Source organism: Oncorhynchus clarkii, chromosome 29 (assembly GCF_045791955.1).
Source record: "Oncorhynchus clarkii lewisi isolate Uvic-CL-2024 chromosome 29, UVic_Ocla_1.0, whole genome shotgun sequence".
Classification (NCBI taxonomy): domain Eukaryota; kingdom Metazoa; phylum Chordata; class Actinopteri; order Salmoniformes; family Salmonidae; genus Oncorhynchus; species Oncorhynchus clarkii.
In genome coordinates this window covers 32,257,735-32,278,926 of record NC_092175.1, presented here as the reverse complement: position 1 = coordinate 32,278,926, position 21,192 = coordinate 32,257,735, and the positions used below count along the sequence as shown (strand labels likewise).

The window sequence follows — 21,192 nt, the reverse complement described above, 5'->3', positions numbered from 1 at the left end:
GGTCTGTAGATCACTGTGCGCTAATGCAAGGGAAGGGCCTTAATAAGAACTAAACGGCAGAGTAACATATTGGTGCTCCTGTAATTTCAATAGCCCAACCGTATTAACAATAATACAGTATTTACCCTCAATGAAAATTCCATTGTTTATCCCAATGTTTTCACACATCGCTATCACTGCACCCATGTACACCCCCAGTCACTAATGCCTCTATTAGGCTATTCATGACACTGAGCCCCCAGACACTATAACACGTATTCTCCATTTATCACTTAGTGTTTTTCTGTGATTATTATAACTAGGCCTATACCACCATTACCCCCAAATTATCCTTCAGTTTCTCTTGTGGTAGTCAAGTTTGCTTAATTAGCAATTCCATGCAGCTTCCTGCTATGGGTAGCTTCCTGCTACTACTTATGTCTGACTATAGCTTGTTTCCTGCTGTGTTTTCTATATGCGTTGTGCATGTTATTTGTGAGCTATGCTAAGATTTTCCTATTCTAGGACAATAAACATGATTCTGATTCTGTCTGATTGCCTAGGCCTAAAATGGTCTCCATAATAAGATACTGCTGAAGATATATGCTAAAGATGGACACATGGAATTATGGATAAAAACGTTTCTTAAAATGGGAAGTAAAAATGTAAAAACTGTTTTAACTTCAATTGTAAAAGCCAAAGTTGGCTCGAGATACAACTAGCCGCGCAAACATTCAGCACCATGGCCAGCAAAGCAATCAGTGCAAACTAAAACAGGATTGGTCGCCACTTCAGCAGCATGGCTCCCAGAAATGAGACGTTTCAACACACCTGTTGCGAGGCTGTGGCTGCAGAAAGGCCAGGGGCACAACTTTCACGGGGGACGGCGGGGACATGTCCTCCCCACATTCTGAATTGCATTTTTGTCCCCCCTCACAGTTTTATCATTCGAATGTGATGCAAAACGAGGCAACAGTGTGCTTCCGGACCATGCGGACCGCTTCGAGCGATCGGGTAGGCTTCTTCGAGTGTTTATCCGACTGAATACATTTTTTTTATGTCCCCCCAACTTCTAAAACCAAAGTTGTGAAAGGCCTGATGATAAACTCTGCAGCCACCAAAGCAAATTCTGTTCATGTATAGAGATCGCATTGAGGAATGTTTTAGATAAAATTGTGGTTAATGATGGTGTCATGATATCAATGATACAGTATCATGTCATCTAAATCATGCTACTATGTCCAACACTTCAACTTATAGGACGAAATATAAGTCCCCTCCAAATTATTACTATTATTATTATGTGACAGGGTTATGTGCGTAGTGTAGCTTTTGCATCAGTAATACATAACAGTAGGGCTAATATAAACTATATTATGGACAACAACAAAAAACATCAGAAAAAGTCCAGCAATTGAATGTGTGAATTGTAGAAATGAGTACAGAATATTTACAAAGAAACACTATACATTTTAAGGAATAATAAAATATGAATGATTGAATTATTGTTAACTGACCAATTGCAATTATTCTCCTAAACATTTTTATCTGCCACACATTTACATTCCACTTCCGGGGCTTATTCATATTTTTCTATTTGAATACCCAAATACTCCATCTTTCAAAGTCACAGCCACAAATTATATGATCACTTCAGTGTGCCTGGGTTTAGTGCTGGTATAGCTGGATGGAGGGCAGGGAGATGGGAGATGACGGCTTTCCCCTTGTGAGGTATACAGAGTAGGCATTTGAGCCATATAAGGATGCATTATGGAATGATGAAGCATGGAGGGGTGGACCAGGCTGGAAAACACCATGGTGGGGTGCATGGTACAAGGTTGGACCATGGAGGGTTGTGGGCTGGTGGGAGTTTCCTGCCTCTTTAAGGTTTGGTGGACACGTGTGGCTCCAGTTGGACAGGCTTGGCTGGCATTGGGAGGGTAGAGAGATGAGGTGGAACCACAGGACGTCCCTGTACTCACAGTCATGGGTACAGCCTCCTGCTGCTGCTCTCCACTCCCACCCTGGGGCCCAGCAGCACCGTCTGGGCTTTGGGAGATCTCCTGTTTACGACTCAGACAGACACCCATGGCCACCATGGAGCCCAGAAAGATAAAGGCCAGAAAAACAGAGCCCACGACCACAAAGGGGACATAGACAGGTACTACAGAGTGAAAAGAAAACACAAAAATAAAGAGGGCAGGGGAGAAGTGGATGGATTGATTGAGTGGAAAGGAAAGAAAGACATTTTAAGGATGACCTTAAAAGCTGGGGATGTGTTCATATTCCAAGAAAAGTATTAAACTGTGCAACACATGAAACACACAAAAAAACGGTTCATTGAAAGATCCTTGGCAGCAGATCAAGTCTTAACATGATGCTCGTGATGTGAGGAGTAGACTAACTGCATGTTGAAGAATATAATAAATGCTTAGACATGAGGCCACACTTTAAGGCACATTTGGTGGGTTGGATTCAAGCACACACTGCATTAGCCTTTCTCATTCCTCAATACCATTTATAAGGAATCTCACTGTGTGTGTTATCAATGAATAGGTAGCTATGCCTAAAAAGGCATTATATAGCCAGCACATTGAGCCTTAATGAAAAATTATAATTGACCAAGTATTTGTTCCTATTTCAGTAGCCAAAGATACAATTTACCTGCACTCTTGGCATCTTTCTCGTCATCAGACGTGCCAGGCTGTAGAACTTGCTCGTGGTTGTTGCAGTTACCCTGATCCAGTCTTGCTCCTATGAGTGCGCAACAGTAGCGCAGCTCACACGTTCCACAACAGATCGCCGCTTCTCTTTGATCGTGGCCCTCCGGACAATGGAAACCCCCTCGCCAGTTAGATTGCGCGTCCTTCCAACTATGGCAATATTCACCATTCGTCCTCTGTTGTGTCATGCCCACTTGGAAAATCAGACTGATAAAAGCCCCAACAGCAAAACGCACTGTCCTCATCCCGTTCCAACTGAAGAGACGAATCCCGTGTCGGTATTTTTTGTTATTACAAAAGAATAACCTGGAAATAAATCCTAAAAGATTATAAATAACATATAACATATGTGGCTCAATCACCACCCTTTCTGCAATAGGCTAGGATCAATGTCACATAGGCTAGGCCTATATCCCATGACAACTAGGCTATTTAAACTGATCAAAAGTTATGACCGTAGCGCTTGTTCCTATTTCGAAAGCGCAACTAGACATATCTAGAATAGGCTAATAAAATCATACAGGGAGCTATAGGTACGCTATGTAAAATGAACGCACAGGCTTACCATTGGATTCACGCCATGTGATGCATCATAACATGAGTTGGTTCTGCTCTGTGGATCTGTTCTCTCCATAATTTGTGTCATGGGACACACTAATTTTAGACTATTCCTTACAGACTGTATGGGCACATGAATATATATGTAGATATGTAGCCTATTTTGCTGATTAAATAGCCTAGCATAGTTAGGCCAATTTAATTTTAAAATCTTAACTGGGCAGTTTATTCGGCTAATAGATCTTCCAAGTTTATTTTTCCAATGTTCTGCTTCAATAGGCCTATCACAGCCAACATGGGCTAAGTGATTGGATATTATTCGACTATGTTGCTACATCAAAGCAATAGCTTGCTTTTGACTGAGTGTCTAAGTAAACTTTGTCATTGAGAAAAGGAGACGAGGAAATCACGTCAACTATATTGGAATGCAGCCGCCGCCGCATTCGAGCTAAACGAGCCGAAAGAGGAAGGAAACTGTTGCGCGTGTTACGCCATTTTGACTCCCAGAGCTCGTATTTTCTAATGTAATCTCGGGTCTCCGAGCCACAATGGTGATTGTTTCCCAAAGTAGTCTTGGGCCTGTCAGCTGATCAGTCTCCTAATCCGATAGAAATTTCTGAAGGGCCCTGGACTATTGAATACTAAGAGAAGGTAATCAACCCGAATCATATGAATCCAATATAACGTTATTGTCAATTCATTACAACTGGCTAGTAGTACATTATGATAAACCACGCAGATTAGCTAACGTTAGCTGTTGTTACATTTCCGTTCTGTCAGTGTCACCTGCCTGACTACGATTAGTTTAGCTCTATCTAGCTAGTATGATTTGCTTGTTTGTGTAATAAACAACTGAAACTAAGACTGTATTTCAGAAATGTTGTAGTTGTATTATGGTCTGTAGAGACTAGTTAGCTAGCTTCATAGCTTGTTGTTTTTCTCCTGCTTTTACCAAGCAGATGGTATCGAAGCTCTCCATGTATTATCACTGAGCAAGTTTACATGTCACTGTACCAATGAATGAAATGTGTATTTTGATTCTGTGTGGTTATGGTGAATTATTTTCATTCCATTAAGTAATTTAAGTTATTGAAACAGTTTATCAATATATAACTAGTGGCATGTCTTTCACGTGTCGTCATAGTGGAGCGCATGATTGATCTCTGTTTTTCCTCTCCTTACTCTTTGCAGACACACACACACACACACACACACTCAGGATGGACACTTCCAAGCTTCCTAAGATCCGTGATGAAGAGCGGGAAAGCGAGTTTGGATATGTGCATGGAGTTTCTGGTCCAGGTCAGTGTCTGCAGTTCAAATCAAGGATCCCAGGCTCTGGCATGGGAGTGATAACTCTCATGCCCGTGCCTATGTGAGCTAACAATGCTTTCAGCACATGCTATAGCACCTGCTCAATTCAGCCTGCTCATTTCCAGTATGGCAAAAATATATATTTCAACTTGTTCATGTAGCCAGACTGCCTGCTACTTTTCAATAACATGTTTTCTGTCATCTGTTCTTTGTCTAACCTGCTTAATCAACAGTGGTGACGGCCACCGCCATGGCAGGAGCGGCCATGTACGAGCTGGTGCGTGTGGGTCACAGTGAGCTGGTGGGAGAGATCATCAGGCTGGAGGGAGACATGGCAACCATTCAGGTCTACGAGGAGACCTGTATCCTTTCCAGTCATACCTTCTCAACTAGACATACAGTTACTCCCACCTTCAGTAACTGTTGACGGTTCACTTACTTTTGTGTACTTCCATTCTGATGTATTCTAGCCTATCCTCTTGTCTGGCATATTACTAGGCTATATGGTTCTTTTTCCTGAAAGTACATCACAGCTGGTGTGTCTGTCGGGGACCCTGTCCTTCGGACAGGAAAGCCCCTGTCTGTAGAGTTGGGTCCGGGAATCATGGGGTCCATTTTTGATGGCATCCAGCGGCCCCTCAAAGACATCAATGACCTCACTCAAAGCATTTACATCCCTAGAGGAGTCAACATTGGAGCCCTCAACCGTGACCTCAAGTGGGAGTTTACACCTGGCCAGAGTCTTAGAGTAAGACAACAATGTATTTCCTTGTGAGTGTGTAAGCAAGGTGTGTTTGAATGTGTCTCCACTGAAATATGATCCATCTCCTGAATCTCCATATTATGTTCTCTCCCCCCTGTCCATCTCTGCCTCAGACTGGCAGTCACATAACAGGTGGGGATATCTACGGCACGGTCTTTGAGAACTCGCTGATCAAACACAAGTTGATGCTGCCTCCCCGGAGCAGAGGCACTGTCACCTACGTGGCCCCACCTGGAAACTATGATGTCAATGTGAGTAGAGCCGGGACGATACCAGTATCGTGATACTCGTTAGTATCGTGGCAAGGAAACAAAACACAAAGCGGGATTAATTTATTTATGAAAACAACCCTAACGTTGGAAACAAACATTATGTTGTCATCCGGAGTCACATTTATGTATTTTCCAAACTATAGTACACAATATTTTACATAAAGCAGGTTTTTAAAGGACCAAAGAATTTGGTCTGCTTCGTGTAAATGTTTGGCATGGGAAAAAATATTGGCATACTGGTATCGTCACAACCCTAAATGTGAGTCACCCTCCACCTACTAACATCTTTACAGCTGAATGGCACAATGCCATTGTCTTGTCTCTGTTGTTTGGTAAATGTTGTGTCTTTCGGCAGGATGTGGTGCTGGAACTGGAGTTTGAGGGTTTGAAAGAGAAGTTTACCATGATCCAGGTCTGGCCAGTGCGACAGATTCGCCCGGTCACAGAGAAGCTGCCTGCCAATCACCCCCTGCTCACCGGCCAGAGAGTGTTGGATGCCCTCTTCCCGTGAGTATACATATCTCTACTTTCTTTTCCTTTTTTCTACTGACCCATTCCCACTTCATATCCTTTCATCCTGACCTTTACTTAAGCCTCTGACAAGTCACCTACTTCTGGCTCTGTGTTTGTCTGTGCTCACAGGTGTGTCCAGGGTGGTACTACTGCTATCCCAGGAGCCTTCGGTTGTGGCAAGACTGTGATCTCACAGTCCCTGTCCAAGTATTCCAACAGTGATGTCATCATCTATGTGGGCTGTGGAGAGCGTGGAAATGAGATGTCTGAAGTGTTGAGAGATTTCCCTGAGGTTAGTGATAGTCCGTGTGTCAAGTTCTAATCATTGACATGTTAATGAGATCAGTGAATTACACTACTTTGGTGTCTGGCATAGCCGATCACCAGTTTGTGATGTGTTTTCAGTCTGACTAATGGTATTCCTCCCTGCTCTATAGCTTACAATGGAAGTGGATGGAAAGGTTGAAAGTATCATGAAGAGAACAGCTCTAGTGGCCAATACTTCCAACATGCCTGTCGCTGCTAGAGAGGCCTCTATTTACACAGGTACCAGGCGATCACATTACAGATGGCAACCTATAAAAGCTGGTGTCGGCTGTTTTGAATCATCATCATCGTTGTTGGTAGTTGTACATCTTTTGGTCTGGAATGTGGGGGGATTAGCCACCAGTCACCACTCATTCTCATAACTGGAATTCTGTGCCTCTGATTCTGACTGCATCTACTTTGTGCCACTGCAGGAATCACTCTGTCTGAGTACTTCAGAGACATGGGCTACAACGTCAGCATGATGGCCGACTCCACCTCCCGGTGGGCCGAGGCTCTCAGGGAGATCTCAGGACGATTGGCTGAGATGCCTGCTGGTGAGTACAATAAGCCAATAACAATAGTGCATGTTTTTTTTATACTATCTCAGCAACATGTCTGCCATTTTGAGCCAGTCAGAGCTCTGTGTGCTGTTTGTGCACAGACAGCGGGTACCCTGCCTACCTGGGAGCCAGACTGGCCTCCTTCTATGAGCGTGCTGGCAGGGTTAAGTGCCTGGGTAACCCAGAGAGAGAGGGCAGCGTCAGCATTGTTGGAGCGTGAGTACTATATCATTCTACCAGCAGGGGGAACCTCTATCACCCCCCATACCTCCTGACACTAAGGGTCAGACAGGTTCTGTACCAGTCCTGCAACACAAGATACCTGAACCATGTAGTCTTATCCACCTTGGAATGTATGATACAGTGATGGCAGACTGGTGTCTGAATAACTTGGCCTGGTGTTATTTCCCCTAGTGTGTCTCCCCCTGGTGGAGACTTCTCTGATCCTGTTACTTCAGCTACACTGGGTATTGTACAGGTAATGCCTCAATTGTAAATATATTACAATTTTATTGACAATTTTAAGTTTTGACAAATCAAACCTTTACTCTTCCTACTCCTCATTCCTGTTTTTATCTTCTATCTGTCTCCATCTCTCAGGTGTTCTGGGGTCTAGATAAGAAGCTGGCTCAGAGAAAGCATTTCCCGTCAGTCAACTGGCTGATCAGCTACAGCAAGTACACGCGGGCGCTGGACGAGTACTACGACAAGCACTTCCCTGAGTTTGTGCCGCTTCGCACCAAGGCCAAGGAGATCCTGCAGGAGGAGGAGGATTTGGCTGAGATTGTACAGCTTGTAGGCAAGGTGAGGCTGAGCTCATGTGAGGAAGGGTTATGGGTTGATATACTGCCTAGGTTGATGGTTGGCATGTGTATGCACGCACTAGGCACTTATTGCTGTCCCCCATGTCAACTTAACAACAGGCATCTCTCGCTGAGACCGACAAGATCACATTGGAGGTTGCTAAACTACTCAAGGATGACTTCCTGCAGCAGAATGGCTATACTCCGTATGACAGGTAAATACACACTCTGGCACATGTTCATCTGTGTCATAAACATGCTAAAATGACTTAAACATCGGTTATTAAGCCCATATTGGTTATTTAATTGAATTTTTTGCCCTTTTCCCGAAGGTTCTGCCCTTTCTACAAAACGGTGGGCATCCTTTCCAACACAATTGCATTCTATGACTTGGCGCGACATGCAGTGGAGACCACGGCTCAGAGTGACAACAAGATTACCTGGTCCATGATCCGGGAGCACATGGGAGAGATCCTCTACAGACTCAGCTCTATGAAGTTCAAGGTACATGCTTGTGCAGCCCCTTTATCCATGTTCATCTGCATTCAAAATCAACTTCCTCAATCACTCTACCAACTCTGGCCTTTGTACATCCACTGTGGGACTTTGTCTTGGAGTGTCATTGTGTCTCCTAGCCTCAGTGTCTCTGTGTACCCGTTGTTTCAGGATCCAGTGAAGGAGGGCGAGGCCAAAATCAAAGCAGACTACTCTCAGCTTCTGGAGGACATGCAGAATGCCTTCCGTACCCTGGAGGACTGAGCTCTCACCTCCCTCCCCTCCTACCCCCAGTGCTCTCTGGCCCCTGTTTGTGAATGTCTACTTAGGCCAGTGACAGTCAAACCTCAGTCATTCCTCCACATTCCAACACGATGGTTGACCCCTTTATTTCAACCATGCTCTTTTAATTTCACCATACTGTCATGTACAAGGCAGTAATGGAATATTTTTTTTCTCAGTTTTCACAGAATTCATGTTTACCAAATCTATTACCATTAGCAATACCATCATCCGTGACCCCATCGTATGGATGTTCTCCTCCTCTCCCTTCAGCCCCCTTGTCATCCATGAAGAGCACACGACTACAGCCCTGGTTACAGACAATAATCAGTGGACCCAGATCAGGTACTACACTTGTAATTATCTACTAGCTGAAACACGTGGAGTGTTACTTCATCTCCCAGCTGTGACTGACCACCACCAATAGATGGTTGACAAAAATGGGAACGTACACAGGGGTAAAGGGACAGAGGCACCTTGTTTATTTCAGGAGGTTGAGGCCCTCTTCCTCTCAATGCCTCTTAGATGGTATTTTGTGTTCTTACTTCTCTCTGTGGATATTTTGATGTTGTTTTTCTGTTGTGTGAAACAGAAAGTGTGTGCGTGTGTGTGTGTGTGTGTGTGTTAGAATCAGTTGCCTCCACCTTGAAGGCATATTTATGTCACATGTATTGTGTAAGTCTAAAGAAAATAAATGAATGGGAAATAATCATTTGCCTTGTGTTTTATGCTGGATAGAATAGTCAGACGCGTTGACTTTTTCCACATTTTGTTACGTTATAGCCTTTTTCTTAAATATATATTTTTTTCTTTAATCAATCTACTCACAGTACCCCATAATGACAAAGCAAAAACAGGTTTTTAGTCCTCTTTGCAAGTGTATACATTTTTCCAAAAACTATCACATTAACATAAGTATTCAGACCCTTTAATCAGTGCTTTGTTGAAGAACCTTTGGCAGCGATTACATCCTACAAGCTTGGCACACCTGTATTTGGGCAGTTTCTCCCATTCCTCTCTGCAGAGCCTCTCAAGCTCTGTCAGGTTGGATGGGGAGTGTCGCTGCACAGCTATTTTCAGGTCTCTCCAATGTTCGATCAGGTTTAAGTCCGGGCTCAGGCTGGGCCTCTCAAGAACATACAGAGACTTGTCCTGAAGCCACTCCTGCGTTATCTTGTTGGAAGGTGAACCTTTGCCCCAGTCTGAGGTCCTGAGCGCTCTGGAGCAGGTTTACATCAAGGATCTCTTTGTACTTTGCTCCGTCCATCTTTCCCTCGATCCGGACTAGTCTCCCAGTTCCTGCCGCTGAAAAACATCCCCACAGCATGATACTGCCACCACCATGCTTCACTGTAGGGATGGTGCCATGTTTCCTTCAGATGTGATGCTTGGCATTCAGGCCAAAGAGTTCAATCTTGGTTTCATCAGACCAGAGAATCTTGTTTCTCATGGTATGAGAGTCCTTTAGGATCCCTTTGGCAAACTCCAAGCATGCTGTTGCGCATTTTAATGAGGAGTGGCTTCCGTTTGGCCACTCTGCCATAAAGGCCTGATTGGTGGAGTGCTACAGAGACTGTAGTCCTTCTGGAAGGTTCTCCCATCTCCACAGAGGAACTCTGGAGCTCTATCAGAGTGACAATCAAGTTCTTGGTCACCTCCCTGACCAAGGAGGCCCTTCTCCCCCAATTTCTCAGTTTGGCCGGGCAGCCAGCTATAGTAAAAGTCTTGGTGGTTTCAAACCTCTTCCATTTAAGAATGATGGAGGCCACTGTGTTCTTGGGGACCTTCAATGCTGCAGAAAAAATAAATTGGTACCCTTCCCCAGATCTGTGCCTCGACACAATCCTGTCTCAGAGCTTTACGGACAATTCCTTCAACCTCATGGCTTTGTTTTTGCTCTGACATGCACTGTCAACTGTAGGACCTTATATAGACAGGTGTGTGCCTTTTTAAAATCATGTCCAATCAATTGAATTTATTACAGGTGGAGTCCAATCAAGTTGTAGAAATATCTCAAGGATGATCAATGGAAACAGGATGCACCTGAACTCAATTTCAAGTCTCATATCAAAGGGTCTGAATACTTATGTAAATAAGGTATTTCTGTTTTTATTTTTATGTAACCTTTTAACTAGGCAAGTCCGTTAAGAACAAATTCTTATTTACAATGACAGCCTACCCCGGCCAAACCCGGATGACGCTGGGCCAATTGTGCACCGCCCTATGGGACTCCCAATCACGGCCGGATGTGATACAGCCTGGATTCAAACCAGGGACTGTAGACTAGAGCGCCACTCGGGAGCCCTTTTTAATACAATTGCCAACATTTCTAAACCTGTTTTTGATTTTTCAATATGGGGTATTGTGTGTCGATGAGGGGAAAAAATGTTTTAATCCATTTTAGAATAAGGCTGTAACGTAACAAAGTGGAAAAAGTCGAGGGGTCTGAATACTTTCCGAATGCACTGTGCATTTATTTATAATGTACTTCTAATGCACAATTACAGCAAGTAACCTTGACGCCACGAAGGACATCATTTCCCAAACAATTGTTAGTCTTTCTCATATACTTTATTAATGCGTTTCCTCTTTGACAAAAACGTTTTTACTTGGATGAATCCAAAGTGGAAAAAGGTAAGGGCATCAGACTTTGCACCTGAACGTGGCACAGCAAAATGAAGCTCCTCATACGGCAACTATTTGAACCACTAGACAGTAACCAGTTTTCCACCCAACCTTTTTATGCGAGTAAAGTACCTGTTTCATAAATGTCATGACAGGACTGATGGAAATTACACATTTGTCAGTAAACTTTCCAAATTTAGACAAAACAAAATATGCTAGACAAAGTAGGATATTTGGTGTCACGGGATAACAAGTCTGCGTGGTTCTCCCACTACGATTCCGGAAAGCATGCAGTTCATTAGGCTACAGATTACATTAATTATGATGAACTTCACAGGGTGGTGAGCTTGATGCTACTTTACAATAAATATCAAGGGTTTTATTCAAGTTTCACATTTTTGTCACATGCACAAGTACAATAAAATGCCTTTCAATAACAATGTAATACTAAAAATAACTTAAGGTATGTTTATTTAACCTTTATTAACCCAGGCAAGTCCGTTAAGAACAAATCATTATTTACAATGACGGCATAGGAACAGTGGGTTAACTGCCTTGTTCAGGGGCAGAACGACAGATTTTTACCTTGTCAGCTAGGGGATTTGATCTAGCAACCGTTCAGTTACTGGCCCAACACTCTAATCACTAGGCTACCTGCCACCGTAGAACAAAAACACACAATAAATAAAAATAAGAACATGAGGAAGATAGTAAGCATACTATATACAAGGTCAGTTGCAGTACCATATTTACAATGTGCAGGGATACTGGAGTGATTGAGGAAGGTACACTGTATATATAGTGTATGTGGACACCTCTTCAAATTTGTGCTATTTCAGCCACACCCATTGCTGACGGGTGTATAACATTGCATGGCTGTGTAATCAATCTCCATAGACAAACATTGACAGTAGAATGAACTTAATGAAGAGCTCAGTGACTTTCAATGTGGCACCGTCATAGGATGTCACCTTTACAACAAGTCACTTCGTCAAATTTCTGCCCTTCTAGAGCAGTGGAAACGTGTTCTCTGGAGTGATGAATCACGTTTCACCATCTGGCAGTCCGACGGATGAATCTGGGTTTGAAGGATGCCAGGAGAACTGCCAACTGTAAAGTTTGGTGAAGGAGGAATAATGGTGTGGGGCTGTCTTCCATGGTTCATGCTAGGCCCCTTAGTTCCAGTGAAGGAAATCTTAACGCGACAGCATACAATGACATTCTAGACGATTATGTGCTTCCAACTTTGTGGCAACAGTTTGAGGAAGGCCCTTTCCTGTTTCAGCAGGACAATGCCCCTGTACACAAAGTGAGGTCCATACAGAAAGAGTTTGTCAAGATTGGTGTGGAAGAACTTGACTGGCATGCACAGGGCCCTGGCCTCAACCCCATCTAACACCTTTGGGATGAATTGGAATGCCGACTGCGAGCCAGGCCTAATTGCCCAATATCAGTGCCCGACCTCACTAATGCTCTTGTGGCTGAATGGAAGAAAATACCCGCAGAAATGTTCCAACATCTAGTGGAAAGCCTTCCCAGAAGAGTGGAGGCTGTTATAGCAGCAATGTTCCATCATCTAGTGGAAAGCCTTCCCAGAAGAGTGGAAGCTGTTATAGCAGCAATGTTCCAACATCTAGTGGAAAGCCTTCCCAGAAGAGTGGAAGCTGTTATAGCAGCAATGTTCCAACATCTAGTGGAAAGCCTTCCCAGAAGAGTGGAAGCTGTTATAGCAGCAATGTTCCAACATCTAGTGGAAAGCCTTCCCAGAAGAGTGGAAGCTGTTATAGCAGCAATGTTCCAACATCTAGTGGAAAGCCTTCCCAGAAGAGTGGAAGCTGTTATAGCAGCAATGTTCCAACATCTAGTGGAAAGCCTTCCCAGAAGAGTGGAAGCTGTTATAGCAGCAATGTTCCAACATCTAGTGGAAAGCCTTCCCAGAAGAGTGGAAGCTGTTATAGCAGCAATGTTCCAACATCTAGTGGAAAGCCTTCACAGAAGAGTGGAAGCTGTTATAGCAGCAATGTTCCAACATCTAGTGGAAAGCCTTCCCAGAAGAGTGGAAGCTGTTATAGCAGCAATGTTCCAACATCTAGTGGAAAGCCTTCCCAGAAGAGTGGAAGCTGTTATATCAGCAATGTTCCAACATCTAGTGGAAAGCCTTCCCAGAAGAGTGGAAGCTGTTATAGCAGCAATGTTCCAACATCTAGTGGAAAGCCTTCCCAGAAGAGTGGAAGCTGTTATAGCAGCAATGTTCCAACATCTAGTGGAAAGCCTTCCCAGAAGAGTGGAAGCTGTTATAGCAGCAATGTTCCAACATCTAGTGGAAAGCCTTCCCAGAAGAGTGGAGGCTGTTATAGCAGCAAAGGGGGGACCAGCTTCATATTAATGCCCATGATTTTGGAATGAGATGTTTGACAAGCAATGTTCGACTTTTGGTCATGTGGTGTATGTAAGGTGACTAGGCATCAGGATATATGATAAACAGAGTAGCAGCAGCGTCTATGAGGACACTGCGCCACCCGGGAGGCCCTCTAAATGCTGTTTTTAAAAGGAACACACAGACCGCAATGTAAATAATTGTCCTGATATGGAGTTGGTCAAGTGGACTTTTGATAGGAAGGAATAGGTTTAGATGTAGTCAGGGAGAAACCGTAGCAAGTTAATAAATCTGTACCACTGAGAAGGTCAATTATTTTGAAACCCTCGCCTCTGACACAGACCCACAGTTCACTCTCTCACCTGACAACCACACCACTAATCCAGGTCCTTGCAGATGCTGAGCTTAATTCCACTCCCCTCCACAGTGGTGCCATTATGGGGAGACAGTGGCAAACTCTTGATGTGTTCCTCAGTATCATGGAGAAGTTCCCAGCAACGAGATTCCCGGAGAAGAATGCCCAGCCTGCAAAGGTATCCTCAGACGTCTGGTTGCCCTCTAGTATGGTGTGCCTCTCCTCAGGTCCATGGAGCACCAACTATACCTCCACCCCATCTGGGTCACCTCCAGACAGCAAGCAGGAGAAGACCACACTGTCTCCCACCATCGCGGTCTCTTTATCGGGCTGCTACTGCACCATGAGGCCCCCCTCTTCCACAACCAACTCCCTCCTCCTCCACGAGCCCCCCCCGACAATGCCCTCCTCCATGAGGTCCCCCTCCTCTAGGACTGAAATCAAATTATTTTGTCACATGTGCCGATTACAACAGTTGTAGACCTTACAGTGAAATACATACTAACAAGCCCTTAACTAACAATGCAGTTTTCTGAAAATACTAAATTAAGAAATAAACAAAAGTAAAAAAATCTAAAATAAAAAAAGTAACACAATAAAATAACAATAATGAGGTTATATACAGGAGGTAAAGTGATAATAAACAGTGAGAAGCAGCAGTGTAAAAACAAAGGGGGGGCGGTCAATGTAAATAGACCGGGTGGCCATTTGATGCACTTTTGCAGCAGTCTTATGGCTTGGGGGTAGAAGCTGTTAAGGAGCCTTTTGGACCTAGACTTGGCACTCCGGTACAGCTAGCCATTCGGTAGCAGAGAGAGCACTCTATGACTTGGGTGACTGGAGCCTTTGACAATTTTTTGAGCCTTCCTCTGACACCGCCTAGTATTTAGATCCTGAATAGCAGGAAGCTTAGCCCCTGTGATGTACTGGGTCGTGCGCCTTACGGTCGGATGCTGAGTAGTTGCCATACCAGGCGGTGATGCAACTAGTCAGGATGCTCATGATGGTGCAGCTGTAGAACTTTTTGAGGATCTGGGGACCCATGCCAAATCTTTTCAGTCTCCTGAGTAGGAAAAGGCGTTGTCATGCCCTCTTCACGACTGTCTTGGTGTGTTAGAACCATGATAGTTCATTGGTGGTGTGGAGACCAAGGAAATCTCGCTCCACTACTGCCCGTCGATCATCTCGTTTGTCTTGCTCACGTTGAGGGAGAGGTTGTTGTCCTGGCACCACACTGCCAGATCTCTGACCTCCTCGCTATAGGCTGTCTCATCATTGTTGGTGATCTGTCCTACCACCGTTGTGTCATGGTGTTGGAATCATGCTTGGCCCCGCGGTCGTGGGTGAACAGGGAGGGGACTAAGCTTAGTGATGAGCTTCGTGGGCACTATGGTGTTGAGTGCTGAGCTGTAGTGAATGAATAGCATTCTCACATAAGTGTTCCTTTTGTCCAGATGTGAAAGGGCAGTGTGGAGTGCGATTGAGATTGCGTCATCTGTGGATCTGTTGGGTTGGTATATGAATTGGAGTGGGTCTAGGGTTTCCGGGATGACGGTGTTGATGTGAGCCATGACCAGACTTTCAAAGCACTTCATGGCTACCGATGTCATTTAGGAAGGTTACTTTCGCTTTCTTGGGAACAGCAACTATGGTGGTCTTTTTATTTTTATTTTTTATTTAACCTTTATTTAACCAGGTAGGCTAGTTGAGAACAAGTTCTCATTTTCAACTGCGACCTGGCCAAGATAAAGCGTAGCAATTCGACACATACAACAACACAGAGTTACACATGGAATAAACAAAACATACAGTCAATAATACAGTAGAACAAAAGAAAACAAAAAGTCTATATACAGTGAGTGCAAATGAGGTAAGATAAGGAAATAAATAGGCCATGGTGGCGAAGTAATTACAATATAGCAATTAAACACCGGAATGGTAGATCGGCAGAAGATGAATGTGCAGGTAGAGATACTGGGGTGCAAAGGAGCAAAATAAATAAATACCAGTATGGGGATGAGGTAGGTAGATAGATGGGCTGTTTACATATGGGCTACGTACAGGTGCAGTGATCTGTAAGCTGCTCTGACAGCTGGTGCTTAAAGCTAGTGAGGGAGATGGGAGTCTCCAGCTTCAGAGATTTTTGCAATTCGTTCCAGTCATGGGCAGCAGAGAACTGGAAGGAAAGACGACCAAAGGAGGAATTGGGTTTGGGGGTGACCAGTGAGATATACCTGCTGGAGCGCGTGCTACGAATTGGTGCTGCTATGGTGACCAGTGAGCTGAGATAAGGCGGGGCTTTACCTAGCAGAGACTTGTAAATAACCTGTAGCCAGTGGGTTTGGTGACGAGTATGAAGCGAGGGCCAACCAAAGAGAGCGTACAGGTCGCAATGAGAGCGTACAGGTCGCAATGGCACTGTGATAGACTGCATCCAGTTTGTTGAGTAGAGTGTTGGAGGCTATTTTATAGATGACATCACCGAAGTCGAGGATCGGTAGGATGGTCAGTTTTACAAGGGTATGTTTGGCAGCATAAGTGAAGGATGCTTTGTTGCGATATAGGAAGCCGATTCTAGATTTAATTTTGGACTGGAGATGCTTAATGTGAGTCTGGAAGGAGAGTTTACAGTCTAACCAGACACCCAGGTATTTGTAGTTGTCCACGTATTCTAAGTCAGAGCCGTCCAGAGTAGTGATGCTGGACGGGCGCGCAGGTGCGGGCAGTGATTTAGTTTTACTTGCGTTTAAGAGCAGTTGGAGGCCACGGACGGAGAGTTGTATGGCATTGAAGCTCGTCTGGAGGTTAGTTAACACAGTGTCCAAGGAGGGGCCGGAAGTATACAGAATGGTGTCGTCTGCGTAGAGGTGGATCAGAGAATCACCAGCAGCAAGAGCAACATCATTGATGTATACAGAAAAGAGAGTCGGCCCGAGAATTGAACCCTGTGGCACACCCATAGAGACTGTCAGAGGTCCGGACAACAGGCCCTCCGATTTTAAACACTGAACTCTATCAGAGAAGTAGTTGGTAAACCAGGCGAGGCAATCATTTGAGAAACCAAGGCTGTCGACTCTGCCAATAAGAATGTTATGATTGACAGAGTCGAAAGCCTTGGCCAGGTCGATTTATACGGCTGCACAGTAATGTCACTAATCGATGACGGTTATGATGTCGTTTAGAACCTTGAACGTGGCTGAGGTGCACCCATGACCAGCTCTGAAACCAGATTGCATAGCGGAGAAGATATGGTGGGATTCTAAATGGTCAGTAATCTGTTTGTTAAGTTGGCTTTCAAAGACCTTAGAAAGACAGGGTAGGATAGATATAGGTCTGTAGCAGTTTGGGTCTAGAGTGTCACCCCCTTTGAAGAGGGGGATGACCGCGGCAGCTTTCCAATCTTCCTAGTTCTACATTTTTTGAGAGGGGCGTGCTTATTTAAGATGGTGAGGAAGGCACTTTTAAAGAATAGCCAGGCATCATCTACTGACGGGATGAGGTCAATGTCATTCCAGGATACCCTGGCCAGGTCGATTAGAAAGGCCTGCTCTCAGAAAGAGAGGTTGAACAGGCTAGTAATAGGGGTTGCAACAATTTCGGCAGATAATTTTAGAAAGAGGGGGTCCAGATTGTCTAGCCCGGCTGATTTGTAGGTGTCCAGATTTTGCAGCTCTATCAGATTATCAGCTATCTGGATTTGGATAAAGGAGAAATGGTGGGGGCTTTGGCGGGTTGCTGTGGAGGGTGCCAGGCAGTTGACCGGGGTAGGGGTAGCCAGGTGGAAAGCATGGCCAGCCGTAGAGAAATGCTTATTGAAATTCTCAATTATAGTGGATTTATCGGTGGTGACAGTGTTTCCTAGCCTCAGAGCAGTGGGCAGCTGGGAGGAGGTGCTATTATTCTCCATGGACTTTACAGTGTCCCAGACCTTTTTGGAGTTAGTACTCCAGGATGCAAATTTCTGTTAGAAAAAGCTTGCCTTAGCTTTTCTAACTGCCTGTGTATATTTGTTTCCTAACTTCCCAGCAAAGTTGCATATCACGGGGGCTATTCGATGCTACTGCAGAACGCCACAGGATGTTTTTGTGCTGGTCAAGGGCAGACAGGTCTGGAGTGAACCAAGGGCTATATCTGTTCCTAGTTCTACATTTTTTGAGAGGGGCGTGCTCATTTAAGATGGTGAGGAAGGCACTTTTAAAGAATAGCCAGGCATCATCTACTGACGGGATGAGGTCAATGTCATTCCAGGATACCCTGGCCAGGTCGATTAGAAAGGCCTGCTCACAGAAGTGTTTCAGGGAGCGTTTGACAGTGAAGAGGGGTGGTCGTTTGGTCGCAGACCCATTATCAAATCAAATCAAATCAAATCAAATCAAATCATTACGGATGCAGGCAATGAGGCAGTGATCGCTGAGATCTTGATTGAAAACAGCAGAGGTGTATTTGGAGGGCGAGTTAGTTAGGATGACATCTATGAGGCTGCCCGTGTTTACTGATTTGGGGTTGTACCTGGTAGGTTTATTGATAATTTGTGTGAGATTGAGGGCATCAAGCTTAGATTGTAGGATGGCCGGGGTGTTAAGCATGTCCCAGTTTAGGTCACCTAGTAGCACGAATTTAGAAGATAGATGGGGGCAATCAATTCACATGTGGTATCGAGGGCACAGCTGGGGGCAGAGGGAGGTCTATAGCAAGCGGCAACAGTGAGAGACTTGTTTCTGGAAAGGTGAATTTTTAGAAGTAGAAACTCAAATTGTTTGGGTACAGACTTAGATAGCCTGCAGAGTTCTGTATTTCTATCTTTGCAGTAGATTGCAACACCACCCCCTTTGGCAGTTCTATCTTGGCGGAAAACGTTAGTTAGCGATGGAGATTTCAGGGTTTTTGGTGGTTTTCCTAAGCCAGGATTCAGACACAGCTAAGACATCTGGGTTGGCAGAGTGTGCTAAAGCAGTGAGTAAAACAAACTTAGGGAGTAGGCTTCTAATGTTAACATGCATGAAACCAAGGCTTTTACGTTTACAGAAGTCAACAAATGAGAGCACCTGGGGGGTGGGAGTGGAGCTAGGCACTGCAGGACCTGGATTAACCTCCACATCACCAGAGGAACAGAGGAGAAGTAGGATAAGGGTACGGCTAAAGTCTATACGAACTGGCCGTCTAGCACGTTTGGAACAGAGTAAAAGGAGCAGGTTTCTGGGCACGATAGCATAGATTCAAGGCATAGTGTACAGACAAAGATAAGGTAGGATGTGAGTACATTGGAGTTAAACCTAGGCATTGAGTAATGAAGAGAGAGATATAGTCTCTAGAGATGTTTAAACCAGGTGATGTCCTCGCACATGTAGGAGGTGGAACAACATGGTTGGTTAAGGCATACTGAGCAGGGCTAGATGCTCTACAGTGAAATAAGACAGTAATCACTAACCAGGACAATAATGGACGAGGCATATTGATATTAGAGAGAGGCATGCGTAGCCAAGTGAACATATGAGTGAGTGGTTGGGCTGGCTGGGGACATGGCGATTCAGACAGTTAGCAGGCCGATGCTAACAAGCTAACAGTTAGTAGGCCGGGACTAAACAAGCTAGCAGCTAGTAGACCGGGGCAAGCTAGCAGTTAGCAGGCTGGGTTAGCAAGCAAGCAGTTAGCAGGGACTAGCAGTTACAGACCGGGGAGGCAAGCTAGCAGTTAGCAGGCCGGGCCGGCAAGCTAGCAGACCGGGGTCAAAATTATTTAAAAAAAGTATTAACTTAAGGGGGCTGAATAATTTTGCACGCCCAATTTTTCCGTTTTTGATTTGTTAAAAAAGTTTGAAATATCCAATAAATGTCATTCCACTTCATGATTGTGTCCCACTTCTTGTTGATTCTTCACAAAAATACAGTTTTATATCTTTATGTTTGAAGCCTGAAATGTGGCAAAAGGTCGCAAAGTTCAAGGGGGCCGAATACTTTCGCAAGGCACTGTAAGTTGACTAAGAACATGTTCTCATTTACAGCAACGACCTGGGGAATAGTTACAGGGGAGAGGAGGGGGATGAATGAGCCAATGTAAACTGGGGATTATTAGGTGACCGTGATGTTTTGAAGGACATATTGGGAATTTAGCCAGGACACCGGGGTTAACTCTTACAATAAGTACCATGGGATCTTTAATGACCTCAGAGAGTCAGGACACCCGTTTAACAGCCGATCCGAAAGACAGCACCCTACACAGGGCATTGGGATATTTTTTTAGACCAGAGGAAAGAGTGCCTCCAACACCACTTCCAGTAGCATCTGGTCTCCCATCAAGGGACTGACCAGGACCAACCCTGCTTATCTTCAGAAGCAAGCCAGCAGTGGTATGCAGGGTGATATGCTGCTGGCTAGCCTTTAGCTTGGTGCGGATGTTGCCTGTAATCCATGAGTCCTGGTTGGGATATGTACGTACGGTTACTGTGGGGACGACGTCATTGATACACTTTTTGATGAAGCCGGTGACTAAGGTGGTATAGTCCTCAATGCCCCACAAGGCCCCCCTCCTCCATAACTCCCTTCTCCTTCACAAGGCCCCCCTCCTCCACAATTCCCTCCTCCACAAAACCCTCCTCTTCCACAACTCCCTCCTCCTCCACAAGGCCCTCCTCCTCCACAAGGCCCTCCTCCTCCACAAGTCATCCCTTCTCCACAACTCCCTCCTCCACAAGACCCTCCTCCTCCACAAGGCCCCCTCCTCCACAACTCCCTTCTCCTCCACAAAGCCCGCCCCATCCACGAATCCCTTCTCCTCCACAAAGCCCTCCTCCTCTACGAGGCCCTCCTCCTCCACAAGGCCGTCGTCCTCCACAAGGCCCTCTTCCTCCACTAGGACATCAGTACGGACATCAGAAGACAGTGAAGTGTTTTTTTGTCTCAGAGCTAGGCTCTGATAGTGCCGTCACTGTTGTGGTGTCTGTTACAGGACCTTCGGTATGGGCAGCATCTTGCATGGGGTTAGAAGCACCAGAGAATCCCCCGGTCAACGAGAGAAACAGTTTAGACACACACGCACGCATGCAACCAAATACACACACACACACTCTCTACACAGATATTGCCCTTACAACAGTTCACACATTCTACTAAGTACAACAAGGACATCATGGATTTACACAGACATTTAATAGGAGAATAGGCAAACTGCCAAGACATCACAGCATATCTGACAGTGCCAAAATTCTACAACTGAACTTAAAACACATCTGGAGTATGAGCTGCATGAGTATGTGCTGCATGTGCAT

The 21,192-nt window shown here is 44.9% G+C and overlaps 2 protein-coding genes across 3 annotated transcripts; one reads left to right on the top strand and one right to left on the bottom strand.

The window, feature by feature from the left end:
- Nucleotides 1-1,619: 1,619 nt before the first annotated feature.
- LOC139387806 (protein shisa-3-like) lies at nt 1,620-3,049 on the bottom strand. Its single transcript, XM_071134040.1, has 2 exons — nt 2,644-3,049; nt 1,620-2,143 (listed from the first exon to the last, which is right to left on the bottom strand). The coding sequence occupies exons 1-2, from the start codon at nt 3,047-3,049 to the stop codon at nt 1,620-1,622; spliced, it is 930 nt and encodes a 309-aa protein (XP_070990141.1).
- A 724-nt stretch (nt 3,050-3,773) lies between these two features.
- On the top strand, nt 3,774-9,280 carry LOC139388027 (V-type proton ATPase catalytic subunit A-like). 2 transcript variants are annotated; one of them, XM_071134519.1, is made up of 15 exons: nt 3,774-3,911; nt 4,454-4,562; nt 4,808-4,936; nt 5,108-5,322; nt 5,451-5,588; nt 5,965-6,116; nt 6,252-6,414; nt 6,560-6,668; nt 6,863-6,985; nt 7,093-7,207; nt 7,406-7,469; nt 7,592-7,795; nt 7,915-8,009; nt 8,127-8,298; nt 8,461-9,280. In XM_071134519.1, exons 2-15 carry the CDS (start codon nt 4,481-4,483, stop codon nt 8,551-8,553), a joined length of 1,854 nt encoding a protein of 617 aa, XP_070990620.1. In that variant the 5' UTR covers nt 3,774-3,911; nt 4,454-4,480; the 3' UTR covers nt 8,554-9,280. The 2 variants fall into 2 exon arrangements, with proteins under 2 accessions (XP_070990620.1, XP_070990621.1); XM_071134520.1 differs by having other exon boundaries at nt 3,804-3,911; nt 4,462-4,562.
- The last annotated feature ends 11,912 nt before the right edge of the window (nt 9,281-21,192 follow it).

Excerpts from the sequence above, each read along its gene's own strand:
- LOC139387806 (XM_071134040.1), bottom strand. The coding sequence starts at position 3,049 with ATGTTATATGTTATTTATAATCTTTTAGGATTTATTTCCAGGTTATTC. Across the intron at positions 2,144-2,643 it reads GAAAGATGCCAAGAGTGCAG|TACCTGTCTATGTCCCCTTT; the intron begins GTAAATTGTATC and ends TTCACTCTGTAG.
- LOC139388027 (XM_071134519.1), top strand. The coding sequence starts at position 4,481 with ATGGACACTTCCAAGCTTCCTAAGATCCGTGATGAAGAGCGGGAAAGC. Across the intron at positions 6,986-7,092 it reads ATTGGCTGAGATGCCTGCTG|ACAGCGGGTACCCTGCCTAC; the intron begins GTGAGTACAATA and ends GTTTGTGCACAG. Across the intron at positions 8,010-8,126 it reads GGCTATACTCCGTATGACAG|GTTCTGCCCTTTCTACAAAA; the intron begins GTAAATACACAC and ends CTTTTCCCGAAG.